General features: G+C 40.7%; 1 protein-coding gene across 10 annotated transcripts in view; it reads right to left on the reverse strand.

Moving 5' to 3' along the window:
* Nucleotides 1-26,675, reverse strand: part of LOC132383606 (transcription factor HIVEP3) — a 764,495-nt gene that overhangs the window by 18,812 nt on the left and 719,008 nt on the right. For all 10 annotated transcript variants that reach the window (XM_059954798.1, XM_059954801.1, XM_059954802.1 and 7 more), the window contains one exon: nt 7,047-7,145. In XM_059954798.1, coding sequence (XP_059810781.1) covers nt 7,047-7,145 — 99 coding nt within the window. The remainder of the gene's footprint in view (nt 1-7,046; nt 7,146-26,675) is intronic.

A 26,675-nucleotide genomic window follows, 5' to 3' on the forward strand; every position in this document is an offset into this window, starting at 1 on the left:
TGCTCAATTCTGGTTGCCTCACTACAGGAAGGACGTGGAAACCATAGAAAGGGTGCAGAGGGGATTTACAAGTATGTTGCCTGGATTAGGGAGCATGCTTTATGAGAATAGGTTGAGTGAACTTGGCCTTTTCTCCTTGATGCGACGGAGGATGAGAGGTGACCTGATAGAGGTGTACAAGATAATGAGAGACATTGATTGTCTGGATAGTCAGAGGCTTTTCCTCAGGGCTGAAATGGCTAGCACAAGAGGGCATAATTTTAAGGTGTTTGGAAGTAGGTATAGAGGAGATGTCAGGGGTAAGTTTTTAGGCAGAGAGTGGTGAGTGCGTGGAATGGGTTGTTGGCAGCGGTAGTGGAGGCAGAAACAATAGGGTCCTTTAAAAGACTCCTGGATAGCTACATGGAGTTTAGAAAATAGAGGTCTATGGGTATAGCGTAGTTAGTTCTAAGGTAGGGACACGTTTGGTACAGCTTTGTGGGCCGAAGGGCCTGTATTGTGCTGTAGGTTTTCTATGTTTCTAACATTTATTAAAAAAAGCGAGGTAGTGTTCATTGGTTCAATGTCCATTTAGGAATCAGATGGCAGAGGGGAAGAAGCTGTTCCTAAATCATTGAGTGTGCACCTTCAGGCTCTTGTATCTCCTTCCTGACTTTAACAGAGGAGGGCAGGCCTTGGGTGATGAGGGCCCTTAATAATGGATATTGCCTTTCTGAGGCTCCACTCCTTGTAAATGTCTAGGGTACTGCAAGGGCTAGTACTAATTTGATGCAGCTGACTAATTTTACAACTTTCTGAAGCTTCTGTCGGTCCTGTGCAGTAGACCCCCGCCCCCCCCACCACCACACCAGACAATGATGCAGTCTGCAGTCTGTCAGAATGTGCTGCGCAGTATATCTGCAGACGTTTGAGTGTTTTAGGTCACAAATCAAATCTCTTCAAACTCTGAGTGAAACATAGCCATTGTCTTGCCTTAGCTAGCATTGATATGTTGGGACCAGGTTAGATCCTCAGAGATCTTGGCACCTAGGAACTTAAATTTCTCACTCTCTCCACTTCTGATCCCTCTATGAGGATTAGTTAGCTTTCCCTCGTCTTATTCTGCCTGATGTCCACAATCAGTTCATTCGTCTTACTGACATAGAGTGCAAGGTTGTTGCAGCAACACCACTCAACTAGCAACTATATCTCGCTCCTGTATGCCCTCACAACTCCATCTGTGAGTTACCTCAAGGCTGACAAAATTAGATTGAAAGTGAGTTATCTTTGAGTCTGAGGGACCAATATCAATAAGCAAGTGGTTACTGTTTAATATGATAGCTGTTAAATGGTGGCAACTCATCTCAAAGCATTTTTACCACCAATGCAATCTTTATCTTGAAATTTCAATGTTGCTGTAATGAGAGGAGACACAACTGTCAATATGCTCACAGCAATATCATAAACAGAGATGCACTTATAACTAAGTTATCTATTCTGGTGATGGTGTGTCAGGGTAAATATTAATCCACTTATCTGGCATGAACCGCCTGTTTGTCATGCTCTTCTCTTCAATAGTACTAAAAATCTTTTTAACATTTACTTTGGAAGATCAATGGGCCCTCAGTAATTTTAATATGTCCACTCCAGTTGTGATACTCTCTCACTGAACTGTGCTTAAGCAACTTCCTGGAATTTATAGACAAGAATTGGGATTTGAAACTCTTACCAAACTGACCAATTGCTTTGCTGCATCTTCCTCTAAAAATAAACATCACTCTTTGCCTTTAAAGGAGCCCTTAATCTGATTTCTAATCTCACTTTGAGCATTTCCTTAATGAAAACATTTATGAGCCTCACTTCAGAACAATCTGATGAACAGGATGCACTGGGTGTGCAGGGACAATACTGAATTCTTTGTAAGGACTACATATTCTTTAAGTAACTATATTCTTCATCAGAAGAAGCACATGTTACGAAACAAAATCATACTTTTGACTGGTAGCTTCAGTGAGAATGGTCATGACTGCAAGAAATTGCACAGTTCCAAATATATGGGAATGATGTTATGCATACACTTTGCACCACACACAATCTTCTGTTGGTTGTAGCTCTCTGGAGGAATTAGTTTGCTCTTTTCAGCATTCACTTCTGTAGTCACGAGGCTTTTCAAATAGATCGTCTTTACGGATTCACAATGCTGTTTGCTGAGTAAATAGATTTCAATCACTCAGGAACACAAAATCATTTTGCCCTGAAGCCTATTTCCCAATTCCAAATAGTAGCCATTTCCCCAAACTCTATAGTACCTTATCTCTGATTTTCAAAGAAATCTACCATTCTTTGAGGTAAACACAACAGTAGGTCTGCTAATTTAAAGTACCAAGGGTGCTGTCATCTTCTCCCACATTCCAAAGACAAAAGGGTTAGGGTTAGGGTTAGTAAATTGTGGGCATGCTATGTTGGCATTGGAGATGTGCTGGTTGTTGACACAAACAATGGATTTCACTATATGATTTCATGTTTCAATAAACATGCGACACTGCTTCAGTTAGAAGTTCCCATCTGCTTCAAAAAGGCAACAATTATACCAGTGTCTAATAAGAGTAGAGTGAGCTGCTTTAATGACTATTGTCCAGTAGCACTCACATCTATGCTGATGAAATGTTTTGAAAGATTGGTCAAGGCTAGAATCAACTCCTGCCTCAGCAAGGACCTGGCCCTACTGCAATTTGCCTATTGCCACAATAGGTCTACAGCAGATGCAATCTCAATGGCTCTTCACAGGGCCTTAGATCACCTGGACAATACAGGCACCTATGTCAGGATGCTGTTTATTGACTATAGCTCACCGTTTAACACTATCTTTTCCACAGTCCTGATCGATAAGCCACAGAACCTCTGCAATTGGTCCTTGGCATCCTAACCAAAAGACCACAATCTGTGCAGATTAGTAATAATACACTCTCCTTGCTGACAATCAATACTGGCACACCTCAGGGGTGTGTGCTTAGCCCACTGTTCTACTCCCTCTATACCCATGGCTGTGTGGCTAGGTATAGCTCAAATATCATCCATAAATTTGCTGATGATGCAACCATTGTTAGTAGAACCTCAGATGGAAATGAGAGGGTTGACAAGTAGTTGAGTGGTGATTGAATTCAATGTCAGTAAGACTAAAAAGCTGATGGTGAACTTCAGGAAGGGTAAGATGCAGGAACATGAAACAATCCTCACAGAGGAACCAGAAGTGGAAAGAGTGAGAAATTTCAAGTTCCTGGGTGTCAATGTCTCTGAGGATCAAACCTGTTTCCAACATATCAACACAGCTATAAAGAAGGCAAGACAGCAGTTATATAGAAACATAGAAAACCTACAGCACAATACAGGCCCTTCGCCCCACAAAGTTGTGCCGAACACGTCAATACCTTAGAAATTACTAGGCTTACCTATAGCCCTCTATTTTACTAAGCTCCATGTACCTATCTAAAAGTCTCTTAAAAGACCCTATCGTATCCGCCTCGACCACCATTGCTGGTAGCCCTTTCCATGCACTCACTACCCTCTGAGTAAAAAACATCCCTAACATCTCCTCTGTACCTACTCCCCAGTACCTTAAACCTGTGTCCTCTTGTGGCAGCCATTTCAGCCCTGGGAAAAGGCCTCTGACTATCCACACGATCAATGTCTCTCATCATGTTGTACACCTCTGTCAGGTCACCTTTCATCCTCCTTCGCTCCAAGGAGAAAAGACCGAGTTCAATCAACTTTTTCTCATAAGGCATGCTCCCCAATCCAGGCAACATCCTTGTAAATCTCCTCTGCACCCTTTCTATGGCTTTCACATCCTTCCTGTAGTGAGGTGACCAGAACTGAGCACAGTACTCCAAGTGGGGTCTGACCAGCGTCCTATCAAGCTGCAACATTACTTCTCAGCACCTAAATTCAATTCCATGATTGATGAAGGCCAATACACCATAACGCCTCCTTAACCACAGAGCCAACCTGCTCATCTGCTACGAACGTCCTATGGACTCGGACCACAAGATCCCTCTGATCCTCCACATTGCCAACAGTCTTAAAATTAATACTATATTCATTAGGAATTTGAAGCGATCTGGTTTGTGACCTAAGATACTTGAAAAATTCTACACGTGTATTGTGGAGAGCATTCTGACAGGCTGCATCAATGTCTGGTAAGGGTGGCTACTGCACAGGACCAAAAGAAGCTACAGAAAGTTGTAAAATTAGTCAGCTGCATCCTGGGTACCAGCCTCCATAGCATCCAAAACATCTTCAAGGTGCGGTACCTCAGGAAGGCGATGTCCATTATTGAGGACATCCATTACCCAGGGCATGCCCACTTTTCATTGTTACTGTCAGGAAGGAGGTACAGGAGCCTGAAGGCACACACTTAGTGATTCAGCAACAGCTTTTCCCCTCTGTCATCTGATTCCTAACTGGACTCTGAACCCATGAACACCATTTCACTTTTTCAATATAAATTATTTCTGGTTTTGCACCAGTTTTAATCCATTCTATATACATATATATTTAATGCAATTGATTTACTTATTTATTTTCTTCTTTCTATATTATGATGTATTGCATTGTACTGCTGCTGTTAACAAATTTCACAACACATGCCAGTGATAATAAACCTGATTCTGATTCTGAAATAAGAGTAATCTCAATCTCAGTTTGACAACACAGACCATTTTACTTATTGTTGCTAAATACCTTGGCAACTCTCTTACCAGAACACTGTATCAACCTAAACCCAATTAATTTCACCGCCACTAACAACTACTATTTGTGGATAGGAATTCTAAACTTAGACTTCCCTCTGTGTCTCCAGGTCTGTAGGAACTTCATTCATTATTAGCATTGCTCTAATTTTAAATCATACCTTTTGGACCTGTGTTTGTTCCCTTTTCCCTCCTTCTCTCTTTCTGTCCTCTAATCAAACTTGATCAAGTCCCCATTTAATCCTCTGTATTCAAGGAAACAAGATCCTGCATATTGTAAAATTAACTTAGCCACAAGGTTAACTTCACCTCCAGTATATTGGCGGAGGCAATTATATCAATAACCACGGTAGTCTGGAGTGATTATAGGGTGGGTGAGAAGTGTGCTTTCTGGTGGTGTGAATCTTATTTTCTCACATTTATTACTCCCACATCATTCAAACCAGAAATTCTACCTCTTAATCTTGCATCTCAGAAGGATCATTCCTTCCATTTAAGCCCAGTGAAGCAGCAGCTCCATTTTAACTCAACATTAAGGCACGAATATAATATACATTTTTTAAAATGCTAATTCCTTGCTTCAACAGCAACACTGAGGGGTGCTATAAAGAATAACTATAACTATACCAGAAAACCAAGATAAATAACAAGTGCAAATAAAAAGCAATCCTCCCAATTTTCTGACTACTATTCCCAATCATGACAGGATGCGTTTTCTCTTCAGACAACTTCAGCATCTGTTCAAAAGCACTTGAAGAATGTCTGGCACCTGGGCTAATTTCTGAGACAGGATGAAACACATTTTGGATCAGATACTCTGTAAGTGCAAACTCACTCAGCCGATGACTCACATGACAGAAGGGTGACAATCATTCCGAGAGCTTACTTCATGGGAAGCTGGCCTATAATCGCAGTTTCAGTAAATTACTTATGATGAGGGCAGATACAATTTGTTATTTCAGATGTGTTAATTACCAGCACAGTTTTTCACTCATGGGAATTATCCATGATGTGCAAGGAAGAATCATTAACCATTTCACAGTACAAAGTGCTTAAATATTTCAGATTCAACAATGTCCTGTATTCAGATAGTAACTTTAATTTAGTAAAACATCATAAGATCATTATTTATTATACAAATTGAACAACTGAACAAATTAAGGAATATTCGGCTAAGCAGGCTAAATAGAAAAATCTATAAGCAGGCTTTATAAGGCATTGGTCAGGCTGCATTTGGAGTATTGTGAGAAGTTTTGGGCCCTTGTCTAAGAAAGGATGTGCTGGCATTTGGGAGGGTTCAGATAAGGGTCACAAAAATAATCCTGGGAATGAAAGAGTTAACATATGAGGAACACTTAATGGCTCTGGGACTGTACACACTAGAGTTTAGAATGAGTGGGGGGGATCTCATTGAAACCTTTCGAATATCGAAAGGCCTATAGAGTGGACACATTGAGAATGTTTCCAAACGTAGGGGAGTCTAGGACCAGAAGGCGCAGCTTCAGTATGCAAGAATGTTCCTTTAGAACAAAGATAAGAAGGAATTTCTTTAGCCAAAGGATGGCGAATCTGTGGAATTCATTGCAACAGATCGTTATGGAGGTCACGTCAATGGGTGTATCTAGAGTGTTGGTTGATAGGTACTTAATTAGTAAAGGCTCAAAGATTATTAAGAGAAGGCAGAAGAATAGGATTGACAGGTTAGCTATGATAGAATGGCTGAGTAGACATAAGGGACTGAATGGTCTACTGTTGTTCCTATGTCTAACTTTACCTTTCTTTATCTTTAAGACAGACCTTAATGTTTCTCCATTTTGATCTTCTAGTGTTGTGAGTAACTCATAATCAAGTGGTGACTAATAACACTCCTGTGAAATGCCTTTTAGTGCTTTACCGCAGAATGAGATTGTGATGCTATCCGGGTAGTTTCCTGTTTTGTCTTCTATGCTGAAACTTTCCCCATTACTCTTCCAATGAAATTAAATACACATTCCTAAAGATTGAATTTAAATCCATTGGAAATGCTACTGCACGAGAATTTTTGAAAGTGGAGTTATTGTGGTCTCCCTGCTCTTCTTTGATACATGCTGTGATTGCAAAATTCAAAATGCAATCTTGCACATATGCACTTAGAATTATTACAGGAGAGGGTGCAGGTTTGCAATACATTCTGTATGCATCAAGGAGCACACTTTCACTTCCATGTTAATGCACAAAGAAGAATAACTCCTGCTTTGAAACACAATGCCTCAGAAAATAAAAGCTCCCCAAAGAAAAAGATTCCTGCTCAGGTTAAGTGACGAAATGCGCTCAATGTACCTTCTTCAGATTCCACGTCTTCCATTAATGCAACTGTCACTCCCATCTCCTGGCACTTTTTACTGTGAGCCTTTGACTTCATGTGCTTCGTCAAGTTCCCTAAAGAACAGAAACAACGATGAGACCTGCTGTGTAGTTGAGATAAATCATGAGTTGCCCTGCTTAGCTATATCCTGGCTGAAAATGACCATTCTCTGCTCAGTTAACGCCCCAAATGAACCAATTCCTTCCACAATGTGTACCACAGCCTCATAAATTAATGCAGTGATGTGGCTCTCCACTCACTGGGTAGGAGGTAAGATGATCTATGGAGCTGGGATCACTGTTGTGCTGTGATCTGATGACAGAATAGCCAGATGCTTCATTTCCTTTTTCTGTGAGTGTGCATAACTTCACTCACCTTAACACTGAAATGATTCCACATCAGTTTATTTTAGAACTATCATTTCATGGGTGTTATCCTGCAAATATGCTTAGGTCTTTGCAAGTCCATCTAGTGCATTGGCTCAAGGTGGGGGGGAGGGAGGAATGCTCCAGTCAACATGCTGATGATCTTCAATTTGGTTCCTAATCTTTACTTGGATCATATTATTATTGGACGATAATGGTGAAAGAAAAATGTGCTGTTATGCCTTATAAAACCCCAGCATACCCCATTTTCTTTTACAGTCATGGAATTACTTGTAAAATACAGTTACTGTTATAATGTGGGAAAGATGGCAGCCAGATTCAAGCAAGATTCAACAAACAGTAATTTCCTTATTCTGCACCTTCACTGAAATTACCTGAGGGATCCACGCAGCACAGGGCACTAGATAGAAAATTTCACTGCACATCCTCCAGGCGGTGTCATAGATTCTATTATTAAATAGGCCACTTAGAAAACTAAATATCAACAGAGATTTGAACAAGGGAAATCACCTTTGTCAATTCTGTTGAGTTTTTTTAGGATTATAATGAGAACAGATAAAAGTGAACAATTTGGTGCATATCTTGACTTTCAGATAGCATTCAATTTTACTTTCTATAGCGTTAGAGAACACTATGGTAGAGAAACGCCCTACAACCCATCTAGTCTGTCATTTCTCCCCTCAATCGTTTTCTTTGTTCCACTATGGTTGGATAACTCAACAGTACAAATGCATCTCTGAGGACATTGGAAGGCTGAGCTAGGGTATTGTGCTTGGGTTTCTGGAGTGGAACCCATAATATTCTTACAACTCAGGCCATGAGCTGAGCTGTGGTTAGTGACCATGCCATGCCTGGTTTTGTGTTGGAGAATGCCAACAAGGAAAGCTACACACAAACGCAAGGGAGGTCAATTGTTTTGTTAAGCTGCAGAAGAGTCCCAGATAAGGTGTGACAGCACGGTGTCTAGTAGAGCCACTTCAGCAGTTACAGTGAACCAGATTCATTCCTGGCCTCTGATGATATCAGTGTGGTGTTTCCATGTTCTCGCTGGCACTTTGAGAGTTTCTATCACATATTCAGGGATGATGGTTAAAAGGTCAATTGGCCATTGTAAATTTCAATTGGTGTTCAGCTGAATGGCAGGTTGGTGGAACTGTGGGGAGAATAGGTTACAGAGGAGAGAGAAAGAGTGCGTGTGTGTTGAGCTGTCTGGGTTGGGGGGGTTGGTGTTGTTGCTCTGTGGCTGGCAATGACTTTTTAGGCTAAAGTAGATATTTTTTAAATTGTAAGGAAATATACACTCTGTGCCCACTTTATTAGGTACCCCTGTACACCTGCTCGTTAATGCAAATATTTAATCAGCCAATCATGTGGCAGCAACTCGATGCATAAAAGCATCCAGATATGGTCAAGACATTCATTTGTTGTTCAGACCAAAAATTAAAATGGTGAATGAATATGATCTAAACAACTTTGTCTGTGGAATAGTTATTAGTGCTACTCAGGGTGATTTGAGTATCTCAGAAACTGCTAATCTCCTGGGATTTTCACACACAACAGTCAGTATCTAGAATTTAAAGAAAATGATGTGTGAAAAAAAACATTCAGTGAGTGAAAACACCTTGTTAATGAGAGAGATCAGAGGAGAATGGCCAGACTGGTTCAAGGTGACAAGAAAACAACAGTAACTCAAATAACCACACATTACAACAGTGGTGTGCAGAAGAGCATCTCTGAATGCACAACACATCAAACCTTCAACAGGATTGGCTGGAACAGCAGAAGAACATAAACATATACTCAGTGGCCTCCTTATTACATACAGAAGGTACCTGAGTGTATAATCCTGAAAATAGTGTCAATGTGCATGCAGGCCTGAATAAAACTGAGAAAAAGTCAAGTTGTTTTGAAAGAGGTTGTTGGGAAATATTCTGGGTGAATACCTTGGTCCTTACGTAATCACAGATTCTGACTCAGTCTGACCCAATCCAGACTCAGTCCAACCAGATTCTGACTCAGTCCTAATGTCTCCAAGTGACTCATAGAAATATATTCTTATTCTGGCTTCTGGCCCCCTTCCTTTCCCACCACAGATGCTGCCTGACCTACTGAATTCTTCCAGCATGTGTGTGTATTGTCTCTAAGTGATTACTGGCTACTTTCAAGAAGCCCGAGGTGTTCATAGTTGGAGGGCTCTCAGTAATTTAGTTTGTACACTTATGTTTGATGCCTCTTGCTGAATGCTCACTGCCACTTCCAATAAAGTAACCCCTGGAGTAATCAGGAGCAATGTTCAGTATGAACACACAGTGGGTTGGGTTTGCAGGCTTTTCTCTAGCTGAGTGTCAGTGAGTTTGCAGTTCCAGCATGTACATGTGAAAATAAAGAAGGTCTGAACTTGATGACATTTAGTTGCTGTCACTGTTTTAATGCAACAACATGGAAAAATGACACTGTGAAGATTTTTTGCTGCTTACATGAGAAAACAACCTGCACGGAAAATAGCTGTGACAGCAGCTGAGCTGCAGGGTACAAGGGTAATGCTGGTAATTTTAGATTCTTGCAATAACTTAGATGCTTTAAACTGTTTGTCTTTTACTTTGCTTAAATAAGTCTCAATTAATTAAAAATGAATTTCTTTTTGATTGCTTGAGAATGTTTTAGAAAAACACAATAGTTTTGGCAGATGAGACAGAGTGTGCCTTAACCAGCCATCTTTATTGTTTTTGCAACGTTCATGTTGGAATTGTTCCCATTTGGCACCACACATGACCTCAGTCACAAAAGACGTTATTACTAAGGGTCAGGTAGGTTTTCCTCATTACGTTCACGCCATGGTATCCATACACGTTGATATCATAGAGTGGAAGAATCTAAACAAGTGGGAACTTGAAAATCAGAGTAGTGGCAATGCAGCTAGTATGGACATGGGTTGAGTAGCTTCCTTCAGTGTTCTTATTATTTTATGATTCAACGTAACAGTACTTGCTTTTCATCTGCAGGATGCTCTCTCACACCACACTCACTAGTAGGGAGAAAAATAATTGACTTGAAATGCTAACTGAGGATCCCACTCAGACAAACACAAACTTAACAAGTGTCATTCTGTCACTTTCAGTTTTTAATCTCAGAGATGGTGTCAGTCATGCTAACTGAACAAGGTAAAGATGGACAACTGGTACGCACATCTGTGGCATGTCAGGACTGTCTTACGCAGAGAGGTTAGAAAGACTGGGCTTGTACACGCTGGAATTAAGGAGATTGAGAGGGGATCTGATTGCAACATATAAGATTATTAAGGGATTGGACAAGATAGAGGCAGGAAATATGTTCCAGATGCTGGGAGAGTCCAGTACCAGAGGGCATGGTTTGAGAATAAGGGGTAGGTCATTTAGGACAGAATTAAGGAAAAACTTCTTCTCCCAGAGAGTTGTGGGGGTCTGGAATGCACTGCCTCGGAAGGCAGTGGAGGCCAACTCTCTGGATGCTTTCAAGAAGGAGCTAGATAGGTATCTTATGGATAGGGGAATCAAGGGATATGGGGTCAAGGCAGGAACCAGGTATTGATAGTAGATGATCAACCATGATCTCAAAATGGTGGTGCAGGCTCGAAGGGCCGAATGGTCTACTTCTGCACCTATTGCCTATTGTCTATCTCCATCACCTCCAGAATCTGACTACACAAACTAAGACCAACAAATCAGGATTCAACTTGAGGGTGTGACCACAGCTCTCAGCTCCTCACACAACTAAATTGGAGACTCTCACTTTCAATTTAGATTGGGGCCATGATGAACAGTGTGATTAAAAGGATCTTCTTTCCTTCTGTCTGCATTGAATACAAGTCTGACTCCTCTCAGAATAACAGTGTTACCGGGTGTGCCCTGTTTAAAGATGATGGGGAAAATGTAACATCATTTCAGGAGGAAAATCACATTCACCCATAAGCTACACTTGAAGTGCAGTTATAATTGAGGTAATATGAATGATATTAGATACTTATATAAATGTTTTGATATTTTAAATGTAATAAAATATATAAAATAATTTTAAAACTGGGTCAGAGTTTTATTTGTTTCTCAACAATGGGGATTATCCTTCTGCTCACAACATTGAATGACTGAATACACACAATCATGTAAACAGGTATATCATCAGTACAACCTTTTAAGTGCTTGGCCGAACTATCTAACAGAGATGTGTGGAAGGGGAGGTGTGGGAACTACACATGATCTTACGTAGAACTCAGCATATAAACACACATACACAAAGTATGTGTATACACACACAGATCAAAATCCACAGAAGTGAATATATCTATAACAGCACATACATACACAAAATCATGCCCATATCCACACAAACTATGCACAATAATGATCACACTAGCACATACAAATCATGTCCATCTCCAAAAAAACACGCAAAATAATGACCATGCAAGTGCATACAAATTATTCCCACAAAATATAAACACATACAGGGCTGTGCACACAAATTTAAAATGCTGTGTTCAAACAGAATTCACACATATAAAATGTCTGCATAGATGGAAGCATGCTATTAAATACACAAACATACAAATGTATACATGCTTATATGCACAGACAGATGTCAATAAGGACAAGTAAACATGTGCACATCAGGGAGTTCACATCACAAGACAATATCATAGGGAAATTGAACTAAACACAAGAGATTCTGCAGATGCTGGAAATCCAGTATAAAACACACAAAATGCTGGAAGAACTCAGCAGGTCAGGCAGCATCTATGGAGAAGAATAGAATCAATGTTTCGGTGCAAGACTCTTTATCCAGTCCTGAAGTAAGGTCTTCCCAAAACATTGACTCTTTATTCCTCTTCATAGATGCTGCCTGACCTGCCAAGTCCTCCAGCATTTTGTGTGTGTTACTTGGGAAATCTGATTAATACTTTCAACCATCTTGTCCAAGTGGATGGGGCCATGTACACGATTAATGCACATAAAAGGTATTCTTAATGCATGTAGTAAATATGGTTGTATTAGCACAATGGTGGTGTGGTACTTTCTCATTGGCTTCCCCTCTCTTTATACTTAGACTGGCGGTTAACAGGGGTTAAACGCAGACGTAAGTTGCTAAAAGACTGATACGAGTTCCTCTATCAGTTCAACACTTGATTTGTTATAAGTATATTTGCCACAACCAGGATCTTGGATCCCTGCCAATTGCAGCTTATCAGTGTTTTAACTTCCAACCCTTCAGAGTGAAGGCTTAGTGGTCTAGGTGATGTGGAATGCAGATTTCGAAAGGAGCTAAATTCTTGGCAACCATATATATTACAGTTGTATGAATAAACTATTCGTATGTGTCGTTTCCCTCTCTCATCAACTTATCAAAATAATTACAATTCTAGTCAATTGGAAATTAAGCCAATCCCTGAGATACTGTACTGCCTAAACCATTATCAGCAATAAATAAGATACTATGTAGAATGAGAGATAGAAAGGTACAGCATAGGAAATGGCGATTCAGCTTGTGGGCCCATTCTACATTGCAAGAATCTGAACACCTGCTTGGTAATTAGATTTTGTCTGGCTTACTGGACCCACATGATTGAAAGTTAGCAGAGAAGGTTGTAATCTTGCACACACAGCCAAGGTCCTTAAAACCATATTAAGGAACTGGAGCTGCAGCTTAATGGCATTTGGCTGATATGATTTGAATGAGGAGGTGCTAGACAGGAGCTACAGTCATCCCTAAGTTGCAGGGGGCAGGTACCTGGGTGACTGTCAGTAGAGGGAAAGGGAATAGGCAGCAAATGTTGAGTATCCCTGTGGCCATTCGCCTCAATTATAAGTATACCATTTTGCATACCATTGGTGGGGGGGCGGGGTGCTTAGCAGGGGAAAGCCACAGTGAGCAGGTCTCTGGCACCGTCTGGCTCTGTGGCTCAGAAGGCAAGCGAGGAGCTGATGAGTGCTATAGTGTTAAGAGATTCCTTATTTAAGGGAGAAGATAGGAGATTTTGTGGATGTGATTAAAGACACCAGGCATGGTAATTTCCCTCCCAAGTGCCAGGGTCAGGAATATCAAATCCACAACATTCTATAGGGCTAGAGTGAACAGAACAGCTGGAGGTCATGGTACGCATTGTTACCAATGACATCAATAGGGAATGGAAAGAGGTCCTGAAGAGAGAATATAGGGAGTTAGGTAAAAAACTGAAAATCAGCACCTCTGGGGTAGTAATCTCTGGACTGCTGTCTGTGCCACACACCAGTGAGGGTAAGAATAGGTTGATTAGGCAGATGAATGCTTACCTGAGGAATTAGTGTAGTGGGCAGGGTTTCAAACTTATGGATCATTGGGAGATCTTCTGGCGATGGTATGACCTATACGAAAGAGATGGGTTACATCTGAACCCGAGAGGGACCAATATCTTTGCGGCAGGTTTCTGAAGCTGATGGGGAGGGTTTAAATTGAACTGGCAGGGAGGTGGGAACTGGAACAACAGGGCTGAGGTATACAAGTAGATGTAGTGTGGAGATTGTGAAGAAGGACAAACAGATGATAGGGCAAAATTGCAGTCAATGAGATGAGTTTAAGTGTAACATGGGGCAAAATTGGAAAGGGTGATTAATACAGGACTATAGGTGTTATACTTGAATGCATGCAGTCTACGGAACAAGGTAGATGATCTTGGAGCACCACTAGATATTGACATATGAAGTTGTGGACATTACTGAGTCATGGCTGAAAGAAAATCATATTTAGGAGTTTAACATACAAGGATATACATTGTATCGAAAGGAGAGGCAGGTAAGGTGAGGGGGAGGGGTAGTTCTGTTGATAAAAAATGAAATCAAATCCTTAGAAAGAGGTGACTAGGATCAGAGGATGCAGAATCCCTGTGGGTAGAGTTAAGAAACTGCAAGGGTAAAAACATCCTGGTGGGAGTTGGGCACAGGTCTCCGAATAGTAGCCAGGATGTGGGATACAAATTACAACAGGAAATAGAAAAGGCATGTTAGAAAGGCAATATTACAATAGTCATGGGGGATTTCAATATGCAGGAATATTGGGAAAATCAAGTAGGTGCTGTATCTCAAGACAGGGGATTTGTAGAATGCCTACAAGATGGTTTTTTAGAGCAGCTTGTGGTTGAGCCCACTAAGGGACAGGAAATTCTGTATTGGGTTTTGTGTAATAAACCAAATTTGATTAGGGAGTTTTAGAAAAATGAACTCTTAGGAAGCAGTGATCATAATATAATAGAATTCATCTTGCAGTTTGAGAGGGAGAAGATGAAGTCAGATGTATCAGTATTATGGTGAATAAAGGGAATTACATGGGCCTGAGGGGGGAGCTGGCCAAAGTTGATTGGAAGGGGTCACTAGTAGGGATGACGGCAGAGAGGCAATGGCTGATGTTTCTGCAGACAATTTGGAAGGTGCAGGATAGATGCATCTCAAAGATGAAGAAGTATTCCAAAAGGAGGATGACATAACCCTGGCTGACAAGAAAAGTCAAAGGGAACATAAAAGTAAATGAGAGGGCATATTAAAGAGCAAAAATTAGAGGGAAGCTAGAGGATTGGGAAGCTTTTTAAAACCAACAGAAGGCAACTAATAATAAGAGAAAGGTTGAATTATGAAGTGAAGCTACCCAACAATATAAAAGAGGATATCATAAGTTTGTTCAAATATCTAAAGGGTAGAGAGGTGAGAGTGGAGTTTGGACCATTGGAACATGACGTTGGAGACGTGGTAACAGGAGGCAAAGAAATGGTGAACAAACTTAATAAGCATTGTGTGTCTGTCTTCACTGTGAAAGACACTAGCAGAATACCAGAAATTAGACTGTTAGGGCACAGAACTGAGCGTTGTTGCTACTACTAAGGGAAGATGAAAGGTCTGAAAGAGAACAAGTCACTGATACTAAATGGGCCGCATACTAGAATTCTGAATGAGGTATTACAAACACAAGAAGATCTGCAGATGCTGGATATCCAAAGCAATACACACAAAATGCTGGAGGAACTCAGCAGGTCAGGCAGCATCTATGGAAAAAAATAAACAGTCAATGTTTTGGGCCTCGACCCTTCATCAGGACTGGAAAGGGAGAAGTCAGTGAAAGAAGGTGGGGGGGGGGCGGGGATAAAGAAGAACGAGGTGGCAGATGATAGGTGAAACCAGGGAAGGGGAAGTGGGTAAAGAGCTGAGGGGTTAGTTGATTGGTGAAAGAGATAAAGGGCTGGAGAAGAGGGACTTTGATAGGAGAGTATAGAAAAACACGGAAGAAAGGGAAGGGGTGAAGCATCAGAGGGAAGTGATGGGCAGATCAGGTGAGAGAGGAAAACAGGAATGGGGAATGGTGAAGGGGGTGGTGCAATTACCGGAAGTTCAAGAAATCGATGTTCACGACATCAGGTTGGAGACTGATGTCATGAACGTAAGTGGAGGGACAAGTATCATTGAGGAAGTAGGAAGTCTGCCGAGTTATGTAGATAGATTTGGAGAATGGACAAAGAAGAGGCGGATGAAGAATAGTGTAGGGAAGTGTATAGTCATGGACTTTGATAGAAGGAATAAAGGTGTAGACTATTTTCTAAATGGAGAGAAAATTTAAAAACCTATGGTGTAAAGGGACTTGTGAGTGCTAATGCAGGATTCCCTTGCAGGTTGGGTAATGAAGGCAAATGCAATCTTAGTGTTCATTGCAAGTGGACTAGAATATAAGGACAATGTAATCATGCTGATTCCAGGAACAAAAGGATTAATATATGAGGAACATTTGACAGCTCTGGGATTGTACTCATTGGAGTCATTTCCACAGAGTGTTGTGGAGGCCAAGTCATGGGGAATATTTAAAGTGGAGGTTGATAAGTTCTTGATTAGTAAGGACATCAAAGGTTTGGGGAGAAGGCAGGAGAATGAAGTTGAGAGGGATAATAAATCAGCCATGATGGAATGGGTCAAGTGGATTAATTCTGCTCCTGAGTGTTATGCAAAATGTTACCAACTCCATTTACACTGGTATGTAAAGTCACACTTTCTTCCATAGAGCACGGAGATTTCCTTTTTGCACAAAAAGGCTTTCTCACAACTTCTCTGGTACCTTCCACGTGGAAGGTTCACCCTGCAACAATCATTCTGAGATATGACACTCAATAGATGAAGAATATTACAAAAAATTTACATGACAGGTACAAGGTCATTCATCCCAATCTGATCCAGGAAATAAGGCTGACAAATAAACCATCAGGATTGGAAAAGTGTGTCAACTTCCTTGCAGTATTTATAACATGCAAATAGAATATTAATCTCAGGACCGGACCAGTGTAAATGCTTAGCATAGCCTCACTTTTCACTGAACCCCATAATGCAAACCTTTCCATTCCTTCCTCTCTTTTACTTACAGTGCTTTAACATCACTCGTTCCAACTATAAGAGAGGTTTTCACATTCTAACTACTCTCTGGGCAGGCAGTTACCCCTGAATTTCCTGAATGAATTATTGGGAACTCTCATATATTCACAGTGGTCCTTAGCTCTTGTTTTGCAAAGAAATGGAACAAAACCTACATGCAGCAGTGTGCTACTTTCCATTCAATTTCAATCTCATTCAAAAATCTTTTTATTTTTATTTTATAAAATGGCTATTATAGGAATGAGCTCAATAAGCTTTACCATAAGACCATAAGATATAGGAACAGAATTAGTCCATTTGGTCGATCGAATCTATTCCGCCATTTTGTCATGGCTGATCCAATTTTCTTCTTAGCCCCAATTCGTCTACCTTCTCCTCATATCCCTTCGTGCCCTGACCAATCAAGAATCTATCAACCTCTGCCTTAAATATACGTAAGGACTTGGCCTCCACAACTGCCTGTTGCAAAGAATTCTATAGGTTCACCACTCTTTGGCTCAAGAAATTCCTCCTCATCTTCATTCTAAATGATACCTTTCTATTCTGAGGCTGTATCAGGCAAAATTTTCCATGAGGAATCCATGCTGACTATGGGCTACTTTATTATGTGCCTCCATGTACCCTGAAACCTCATCCTTAATAATTGACTCCAACGTCTTCTCAACCACTGAGGTCAGATGAAATGCCCTACAGTTCCCTTTCTCCTGTCTCTCTCTGTTTTTGAAGAGTGCAGTTACATTTGCAATTTTCTTCTCTTCTGGAAACATTCCAGAATCAAGTGATTCTTGAAAGATCATTATTAATGCCTCCATGATCTTCAGCCATCTCTTTCAGAACCCTGGGGTGTACACCATTTAGACCAGGTGACCTATCTCACTTAAAATTTCAGTTTCCCAAGAACCTTTTCTCTAGTTATGGTAACTTCATACACTTCATGCTCCCTGACACCTGGAACTTCCACCATACTGCTAGTGTCTTCCACAGTGAAGACTCACACAAAATAATTATTGAGTTTATCCACCATTTCATTGCTCCCTATTACTACCCCTCCAGCATCGCATTCCAGATGTCTAATGTCAACTCTCGCCTCTCTTTTACCCTTTTATGCATTTGAAGAAAACTTTAGTATCCTAATATTATTGGCTAGCATACTTCTGTATTCCATCTTTACCTTCTTAATGACTTTTTTTTAGTTGCCTTCTGTTGGTTTTTAAAAGCTTCCCAATCTTCAAACTCCCCACTAATTTTTGTTCTATTATATGACCTCTCTTAGGTTTTTATATTAGCTTTGACTTCTCTTGTTATCCATGGCTGTGCCATCTTTTGCTTAGAATGCTTCTTCCTCTTCGGGATGTAGAAATCCTGTGCTGTCAGAATAGCTTCCAGAAATTCCAGGCATTGCTGCTCTGCCATTATCCCTGCCAGTGTTCTTTTCCAATCAATTTTGGTCAACTCCTCTCTCATACCTCTGTAATTCCCTTTATTCCAGAGAAGAAAAATACATAGCAATCCAAAGGGGGAGACACCAATAGGTTATGATCAAAACACTTGATTAAAGAAAGAAACTAAGGTCTTATCTGTCCACTCAGCTAGGTGTGGAAGACTACAATATTCAGGGAGTTTCCTTTGTGCCGATCTGTTGCCTCTGTTTACTCTTCAAACAACTTCAGCACAAACGAGGATTACACAAAGGATCCAGTATTTTCCTGGTGTATATGATGAATAAACACTTCTCGGGCTTCTAGCAGGGTACAGGTATCAATTATAACTGCTTCGATGACAAACTCTTCCATCTTCATCGGGGTGATGATTACACAATTATTATTTTGCCCAGGCTGGACTGAGTTACAATCTGAAAGGTTTAGACCTTGCAGAGAACAAAATGACTGCCCTTTTCCCAGTATTTAACAGTAGCTATACTGAGTTTAAAGTATCTCAGGGTGGTGTAATGGTATTACATAAATGCATTATTGTTCTTTCTTTGTGCTTGTGGCTTACAATGAGACCAGATCTCCAGCTATGTTATTGTAGGTTACTTCCTCGGCATATCTGCTGTAACAAGCATGAGTCAGGGAGTTAAGGACAATGTTGAAATCACCTTTGATTACAGGGAGAAGCATCCTAACTGCAATTGAGTTGGAAAATTGCAGTTTTGCAGTTATGCACATCAAGCATTTCCACTTATTTCTGAGAATCCACAGATCTATGGATACTCATAGATTTTTCTGTAATTACAGAACTGCCAAAGAAAATGATTGATCTAGAAAGGTCAGATGATCCACTCAATTAATATAACCAGTACAAAATACCTTGTATTCGAGCAGGAAGCTCCTTCAGGTTAAAGACAAATTTCCCTGAAACATCTGTCCGGGTCTTGCTTCCAGCCTGCCAAGTATTCCAAAAAGGTCTATCAACTGGAAACTCAATATTAACTTTCAAAAATATATTCTGAGATTTTCAGTTTATTTCTTTATGGCACCATACAAATCCCCACGTGCTTGCTCAGAATCAATCAGCTCTGCTCACACTGTGGGATGGTGTACTGTAGTTACAGTCTATGGAAACACAGGAATGTGATGGTCTATTCAGACCCCTCAAGCCTGTTCTACTTCTTGTCGACATTGTGGCTGAATGGTATCTTTAATCTTTGCACCTGCCATGGATTGTGTGATCAAACCTTAAAGTGGGCAAGGTGCTTCAGTGGGGTGAAGGAGTTATGTTAAAAGCCATGGCTCAGTGGGTATCACTCCTGCCAGATCAGAAGGTAACTCCCACTGAGACACATAACAAAATACACTCCGGGTACATCTGCTCATTAATTCAAAATTCTAATAAGCTAATCATGTGGCAACAATTCAATGCATAAAAGCTTGCAGATATGGTCAAGAGGTTCAGTTGTTCAGACTAAACATCAGAATGAGGAAGGAATGGATCCAAGTGACTTTGACTGTGGAATGATTGTTGGTTCCAGATGGGGTGGTCTGAGTGTCTCAGAAACTGCTGATCTCCTGGGATTTTCATGTGCAACAGTCTTTAGAGTTCACAGAGAATAGTGTGACAAACAAAAAAACATCTAGTGACCAGTTCTGCGGGTGAAAGTGCTTTGCTCATGAGGAAGGTCAATGGAGAATGGGCAGACTGGGTCAAGTTAACAGGAACGTGGCAGTAACTCAAATAACCACTTGTAACATCAGTGGTGCGTAGAAGAGAGTCTCTGTATGCACAACACATTGAATCTTGTAGAGAATAGGCTACAGAGCAGAAGACCATGAACATACACCCAGTGGCCACTTTATTTAGGTACAGGAGGCAAAGTGATCAGTGAGTGTGCATGCTGACTCTTTTGTGCAACTCTGAGTGAGTGCTGGACTACTGGAATTGCTACCTTACATTAAAGGATTGAACTGAGGTCCAGTCTGCTCAAAGTATTCAGCACACCACTTTGAGAAAAAGCAGGGTGGTTCCACCAGGGTTCAAGGTCAATATTTACCCCTCAACCAATATCAAAGAAAAGGAATGTCTGGTCACAATCACAGAGCGGTTTCACATTACTTGTGTGCAAACTGAGTCACGTTTTCCTTCATTACAACAGTGAGTATAGTACTCTCCAAAACACATCACACAACCTTTGTCATAGTTATACTTCAATTATAAAATTATCTCAAGACACTTCAGACAAAACTAAATTTGCCTAATTAGCTTTCAATTAATTTGTCTGCATCTATTTTAGTGACCCATTTAGGAAAGGTAAATGGGATCTTATGGTTTTATTCCATTTTTCCATCGATTTAGAAAATGGAGGGCTTTGTCGGTAGGAAGAATTAAATATATCTAAGAGTAGTTTAAAAGGTTAGCACAACTTTGTGAGCTGAAAGGTCTGTACTGTGCGGTAATGTTCCAAGCATCACTATAATTTACATTGGGCCACCTTGTCAACCAGATTTGATACCCAGCTACTAACTATAAGTAGTTGTCCTCATCCTATGCCTTTCTGTTTGGACATTGCTGGCAAAGTCAGCATCCACTGTCCATCTTTAATTGCCAGGCAGAGCCAGTGAGCCCAGAGTCACATATAATTGTGATGAGATAAGGTTATCAAATTCCCTTCCCTTACTGGTATTACTGAAGGAGGTTTGTTATAGCCAGTGGTTTCATGGTCACCATAACCAATACAGACTTTTCATTCAAGATTCAGAATCAGAATCAGGTTTAATTTCACGGGCATGTGTCATAAAATTTGTTAACTTTGTGGCAGCAATATAATGCAATACATGATAAACATAGAAAAAAAACAGACTTACTGAACATATACATGTAAATTAAATAGTTAAATTACCTCCTTCCCTACAGTAATAATGAAAAGTGGGCATGTCCTAGGTGGTGGGGATCCTTATTGATGGTGCTGTCTTCCTAAAGCACCGCTTCTTGAAGATATCTTGGATACTACAGAGGCTTGTACCCATGATGGGGTTCATTTAATGAACTGGATTTAGATTCTCCAGTTCAATGATGGAATTAGAACTTTTCATCCCTGATTATTAAACCTGGCTGCTGGATTACTAATCCATAAGAGCTGTCACTCTTCACAATATATAAAAAGTGGGTGTGGAGATGGGGGTGGGGGAGTAGCAGATTTTCATGTGGCTGCCCTTTTGCTGGTCACATCTCTTCTTGGTGGGCCTCTCAAGCTCTGGAATTCCTTCTATAAACTTCTCCAACTCACAGCTTGAACAACATACACAAAATGCTTGAGGAATTCAGCAAGCCAAGCAGCATCTATGGAGGGGAATAAATGATTGGCATTTCAGGCTGAAACCCTTCATCAACCTTCCCTCCCCCACTCACTCATTTCCACATCACCTGGTCTACCAGCTTGTACTCCTTCCACTTCCCGCACCTTCCTAGTCTGGCTTCTTTTCCCTTCCTCCCTGGTCCTGATGAATATTGATTCTTTATTCCCCTCCATAGATGCTACTGACCTGCTGAATTCCTCCAGTATTTTGTATGCGTTGCTCAAGATTTCCAGCATCTGCCGAATCTCTTGAATTTATGATTAGTTCTATGTGTTACATGTACATCAAAAAATACAGTGAAATGCATCATTTGTGTCAGATCAAATCAGTGAGGATTGTGCTGTGCAGCCCACAAGTGTGGCTACGCTTCCAGCGCCAACATAGCATGCACACAACTCACTAAACCTGACCATACATGTTTGGATTGTGGGAGGAAACATACATGGTCATAGGGAGAATGTACAAACTCCTTACAGACAGTGGTGAGAATTGAACCCAATTTCAATTCACAGGCACTATGATAGTGTAGTTGTTAGTGTGATGCTCACAGCTTGGGGCAAGAGAGTTCGGAGTTCAATTCTCATGTTATCTGTATGTCCTTCCTGTGGAGTATGTAGGTTTTCGCCAGGTGCTCTAGTTTCCATCCACAGTCCAAAGATGTACCATTTGGTAGATTAATTGGTCATTGTAAATTGCCCTATGAATAGGCTAGTTAAATTGGGGGTTATTGGGTGGTGCAGCTCAAAGAGCCAGAGGGCCTACTCCACCCTGTATCTCAATAAATGGTCTTACAGCTGGCACTGTAATTACATTATGCTAACTGTTACATTACCATGCTGTCACTTTACACCTTGCCATTCCTTAATACTCTTTTTTCAGGATTCTCGTCATCTATCCTACAAATCTCATTTTGATACCTGCATTTATTTGAAATTCCACACAGAAATCTCACTTGAAACGTTAATGACGCTCTGGAGTCACATGTCGTCATCCTTGAAAGCCATCGCTCCAAGGAAGTAGAACAAAATACCCAGCAACCCACCTGACAGTGAGCGATCCCTCACTCCTGCAAACTTCTACAGGTGTAACCCTAACCTTAGTTGGTTGCCTCATGGGGTGGAGGGCACCGCACAGGATCGGGAAAAGCTGCAGAAAGTTGTAAACTCAGCCAGCTCCATCAAGGGCACTAGCCTCTACCACATCAAGGACATCTTCAAAAGGCAATCCCTCAAAAAGACGGCATCCATCATTAAGGACACCCATCACCCAGGACATTCCCTCTTCTCATTGCTACCATTAAGGAGCTGATACAGGAACCTGAAGACACACACTTCATATTTCAGGAATAGCCTCTTCTCCTGCACGATCAGATTTCTGAATGGACATCGGACCCATTTACACTACCTCACTATTTTTCCACTCTTTTTGTGCTACTTACTTAATTTAAATTTTGTATACATGCACATACACACATATACCCAAACAGGTCTATACACACACATATATATTCTTACTGTAATTTTTAGTTTTTATGTATTGTACTATACTGCTGCCGTAAAACAACCAATTTCACAACATGTCAGTGATACAAAACCTGATTCTGGAGTGTGGGACTGAAGCTACCCAATACTCTCCCACTTCCTCTCCCCCGCCACTGCAGTGCCAGTGATGGCTCAGTTAGTTGTATTTTCATCAGAAAATTCTCAGTTCAGTTCTCACTCCAGAGACTGGAGCTCAGATCTAGATGGACAGGCCCTGCATATATAGCCAGTATTATACTATCAAGAGGAATCATGATTCAGCTGAGGTTTTAAACTAAAGCTGCGAATCCTTTCACAGATGGGCAGGAAAGATTTCTTGATCTTTACACTAACTTCCTAGCCTCATAGACATTGGGTGACAAAGGACATCATTGTTGGTCCTGGGATTGGATGTTCTAGCGAGCAGGAGGCACAATGAGGCATATCTGGAGTTCAGGGTTCTGTCACTAGCTAGTCATGGGCTCAATATTGAAGATGGAGATCCTAAGGTCGACTGAAAGTCTGGAAGTAGAAGCCCAATGGCTGAAGACAGGAAACTGGAAGCCTAGAGATCTATCCTGGAGTTTAAGGATTGTGTATAGATGGGGGAGGCAGGGAGAAAAGGGGTTTGTTTTAAGACCTTAAGACACAGGAGCAGAATTAGGCCTTTTGGATCATCGAGTCTGTTCTGCCATTCAATCATGGCTAATCCTTTTTTTTTGTCCTCCTCAGCCTTCTTCCCATAACCTTTGATGCTGTGCCCAATCAAGAACCTATCAAGCTCTGCCTTAAGTACATGCAATGACCTGGCCTCCGCAGCTGCCTGTGGCATCAAATTCCACAAATTCACCACCCCTGCCTAATGAAATTTCTCTACATCTCTGTTTTAAATGGACATCCCTCTATCATTAGGCTGTGCCCTCTTGTCCTAGACTCCCCAACCTTGGGAAACATCCTTAGCACATCTATTCTGTCTAGGCCTTTCAACACTCTAAAGGTTTCAATAAGATCCCTCCTCATCTTTCTAAATTCCAGCAAGTACAGACCCAGTGTCATCAAACGTTTCTCATATGATAAACTTTGCATTTCTGGAATCATCCTTGTGAACCTCTTCTGAACCCTCTCCAGTACCAGCACATCTTTTCTTAGATGAAGAGCCCAAAACTGTTCACAATACTCATGGTGAGGCCTCACCAGTGTCTTATAAAAACTTAGCATCATAGTCCTGTTCTTATATTCTAGACCTCTTGAAATGAATGCGAACATTGCATTTGCCTTCCTCACCACTGACTGAACTTGCAAGTTAATCTTGAAGTATTTTGCACAAGGACTTCCAAGTCCCTTTGCATCTCAGATTTTTGGAATTTTCCCCGTTTATTAAATATTCTGTACATTTATTTCTACTATCAAACTGCAGGACTATACATTTTCCAATATTGTATTTCATTTCCCACTTTCTTGCCGAATCGCTAAATCTGTCTAAGTCCTTCTGCAGGCTACACATACCTGTTTCCCCAACACTACCTGCTCCTCCACCAATCTTCAAATCATTTGCAAACTTGAAAATTAAGCCATCTATTCCATTATCTAAATCATCAATTTGCACCATAAAAAGTGATCCCAACACTAACCCTATGGAATGTCACTAGTCACTAGCAGCCAACCAGAAAAGGATCCTTTTATTCCCACTTGTTGCCTCCTACCAATCAGACAATGCTCTAACTAATAGGTTCCCTGTAATACCACAGGTTCTTAACTTGATAAGCAGCCTCATGTGTGGTACCTTGTCAATGGCCGTCTAAAAATCCAAATATAAACCATATTCTGCATCCCCTTTATCTATCCTACTTGTAATCTCCTCAAAGAATTCCAACAGGTTTGTCAGGCAAGATTTTCTCCTAAGAAAACCATGCTGACTTTGTCCTACCTTGTCCTGTGTTACCAACTACTCCATAACCTCATCCTTAATAATTGACTCCAACATCTTCCCAACCACTAAGGTCAAGCTAACTAATCTATAACTTCCTTTCTGCTGCCCTCCCCTCCTCCTATCTTAAAGAGTGGAGTGACATTTTCAATTTTCTAGTCTCTGGCTCCATACCAGTGTCCAATGAGTTTAGAAAGATCATTAGTAATGCCTCCACAATTTCTACTGCTACCTCTTTCAGAACCCTCGGGTGCCACTCATCTGGTCCAGGTGACTTATGTACCCTTTGGTATTGCAGCTTTTTGAGCACTTTCTCCCTTGTAATTGTAACTGCATTCACTTCTCTTCCCTCACACCCTTCAACATCTGGCACACTGCTAGTATCTTCCACAGTGAAGACTGATGCAAAATACTCATTTAATTAATTTCCCATCTCCTTGTACCCTGTTATTATTTCTCCGGCCTCATTATTTTTTTTTTTTTTTTTTACACACTCTTATCTCTTTTATTTTTTTTTACATACTGTACTTGAAACAGCTTTTACTATCCACTTTGATATTGTTTGCTAGCTTGTTTCGTATTTAATCTTTTCCTTTCCAATGATCCTTTTAGTTGCTCTCTGTAGGTTTTTAAAAGCTTCCCAATCCTCTATCTTCCTGCTAATTTTAACTTTGTCAAATGCCATCTATTTTGTTTTTACATTAGCTTTGACCTCCCTTGTCAGCCACTATTTTGCCATTTGAGCATTTCTTCATTTATGGAATACACCTATCCTGCACCTTACTCATTTTTCCCAGAAACTGGTCTGCTGTCCTCCCTGCCAGCATCTCCTTCCAATTTACTTTGGCCAACTTCTGTCTCATACCACTCTAATTTCTTTTACTCCACCGAAATACTGCTAAGTCAGACTTTACTTTCTCCCTATCAAATTTCAAGTTGAACTAAATCATATTGTATTCACTGCCTTCTAAGAGTTCTTTTACCTTAAGCTCCCTAATTGCCTCTGGTTCATTACATCTAGTATAGCTGATCCCCTAGTAGGCTCAATGACAAACTACTTTAAAAATCTATCTCGTAGGCATTCAACAGACTCACTCTCTTTGGATCCATTACCAACCTGATTTTCCCAATTGAAATGTTAAAGTCTCAATGCATGTTAAAATCTCCCACGACTATCATAATATTGTCCTTTTGACATGTCTTTTCTATTTCCCATTGTAGCCTGTGGTCTACATTCCAGCTATTGTTGGGAGGCCTGTATATAACAGCCATTAGGGCCCTTTTACCCTTGCAGTTTCTTAACTCAATCCAAAAGGATTTAACATCTTCCAATCCGACGTCACATCTTTTTACTGATTTGATGTCATTCGTTACCAGCCGAGCCACACCACCCCCTCTTCCTACCTTCTTATGTCTCTGATACAATGTGTAACTTTGGACATTCAGCTCCCAAATACAACCATCCTTTAGCCATGATTCAGTAATGGCCAACAACATCATATCTATATCCGACAATCTGTAATAGTACAACAAGATCATTCACCTTATTTCATATATTCCATGCATTG

Source organism: Hypanus sabinus, chromosome 30, assembly GCF_030144855.1.
Source record: "Hypanus sabinus isolate sHypSab1 chromosome 30, sHypSab1.hap1, whole genome shotgun sequence".
NCBI classification, from domain to species: domain Eukaryota; kingdom Metazoa; phylum Chordata; class Chondrichthyes; order Myliobatiformes; family Dasyatidae; genus Hypanus; species Hypanus sabinus.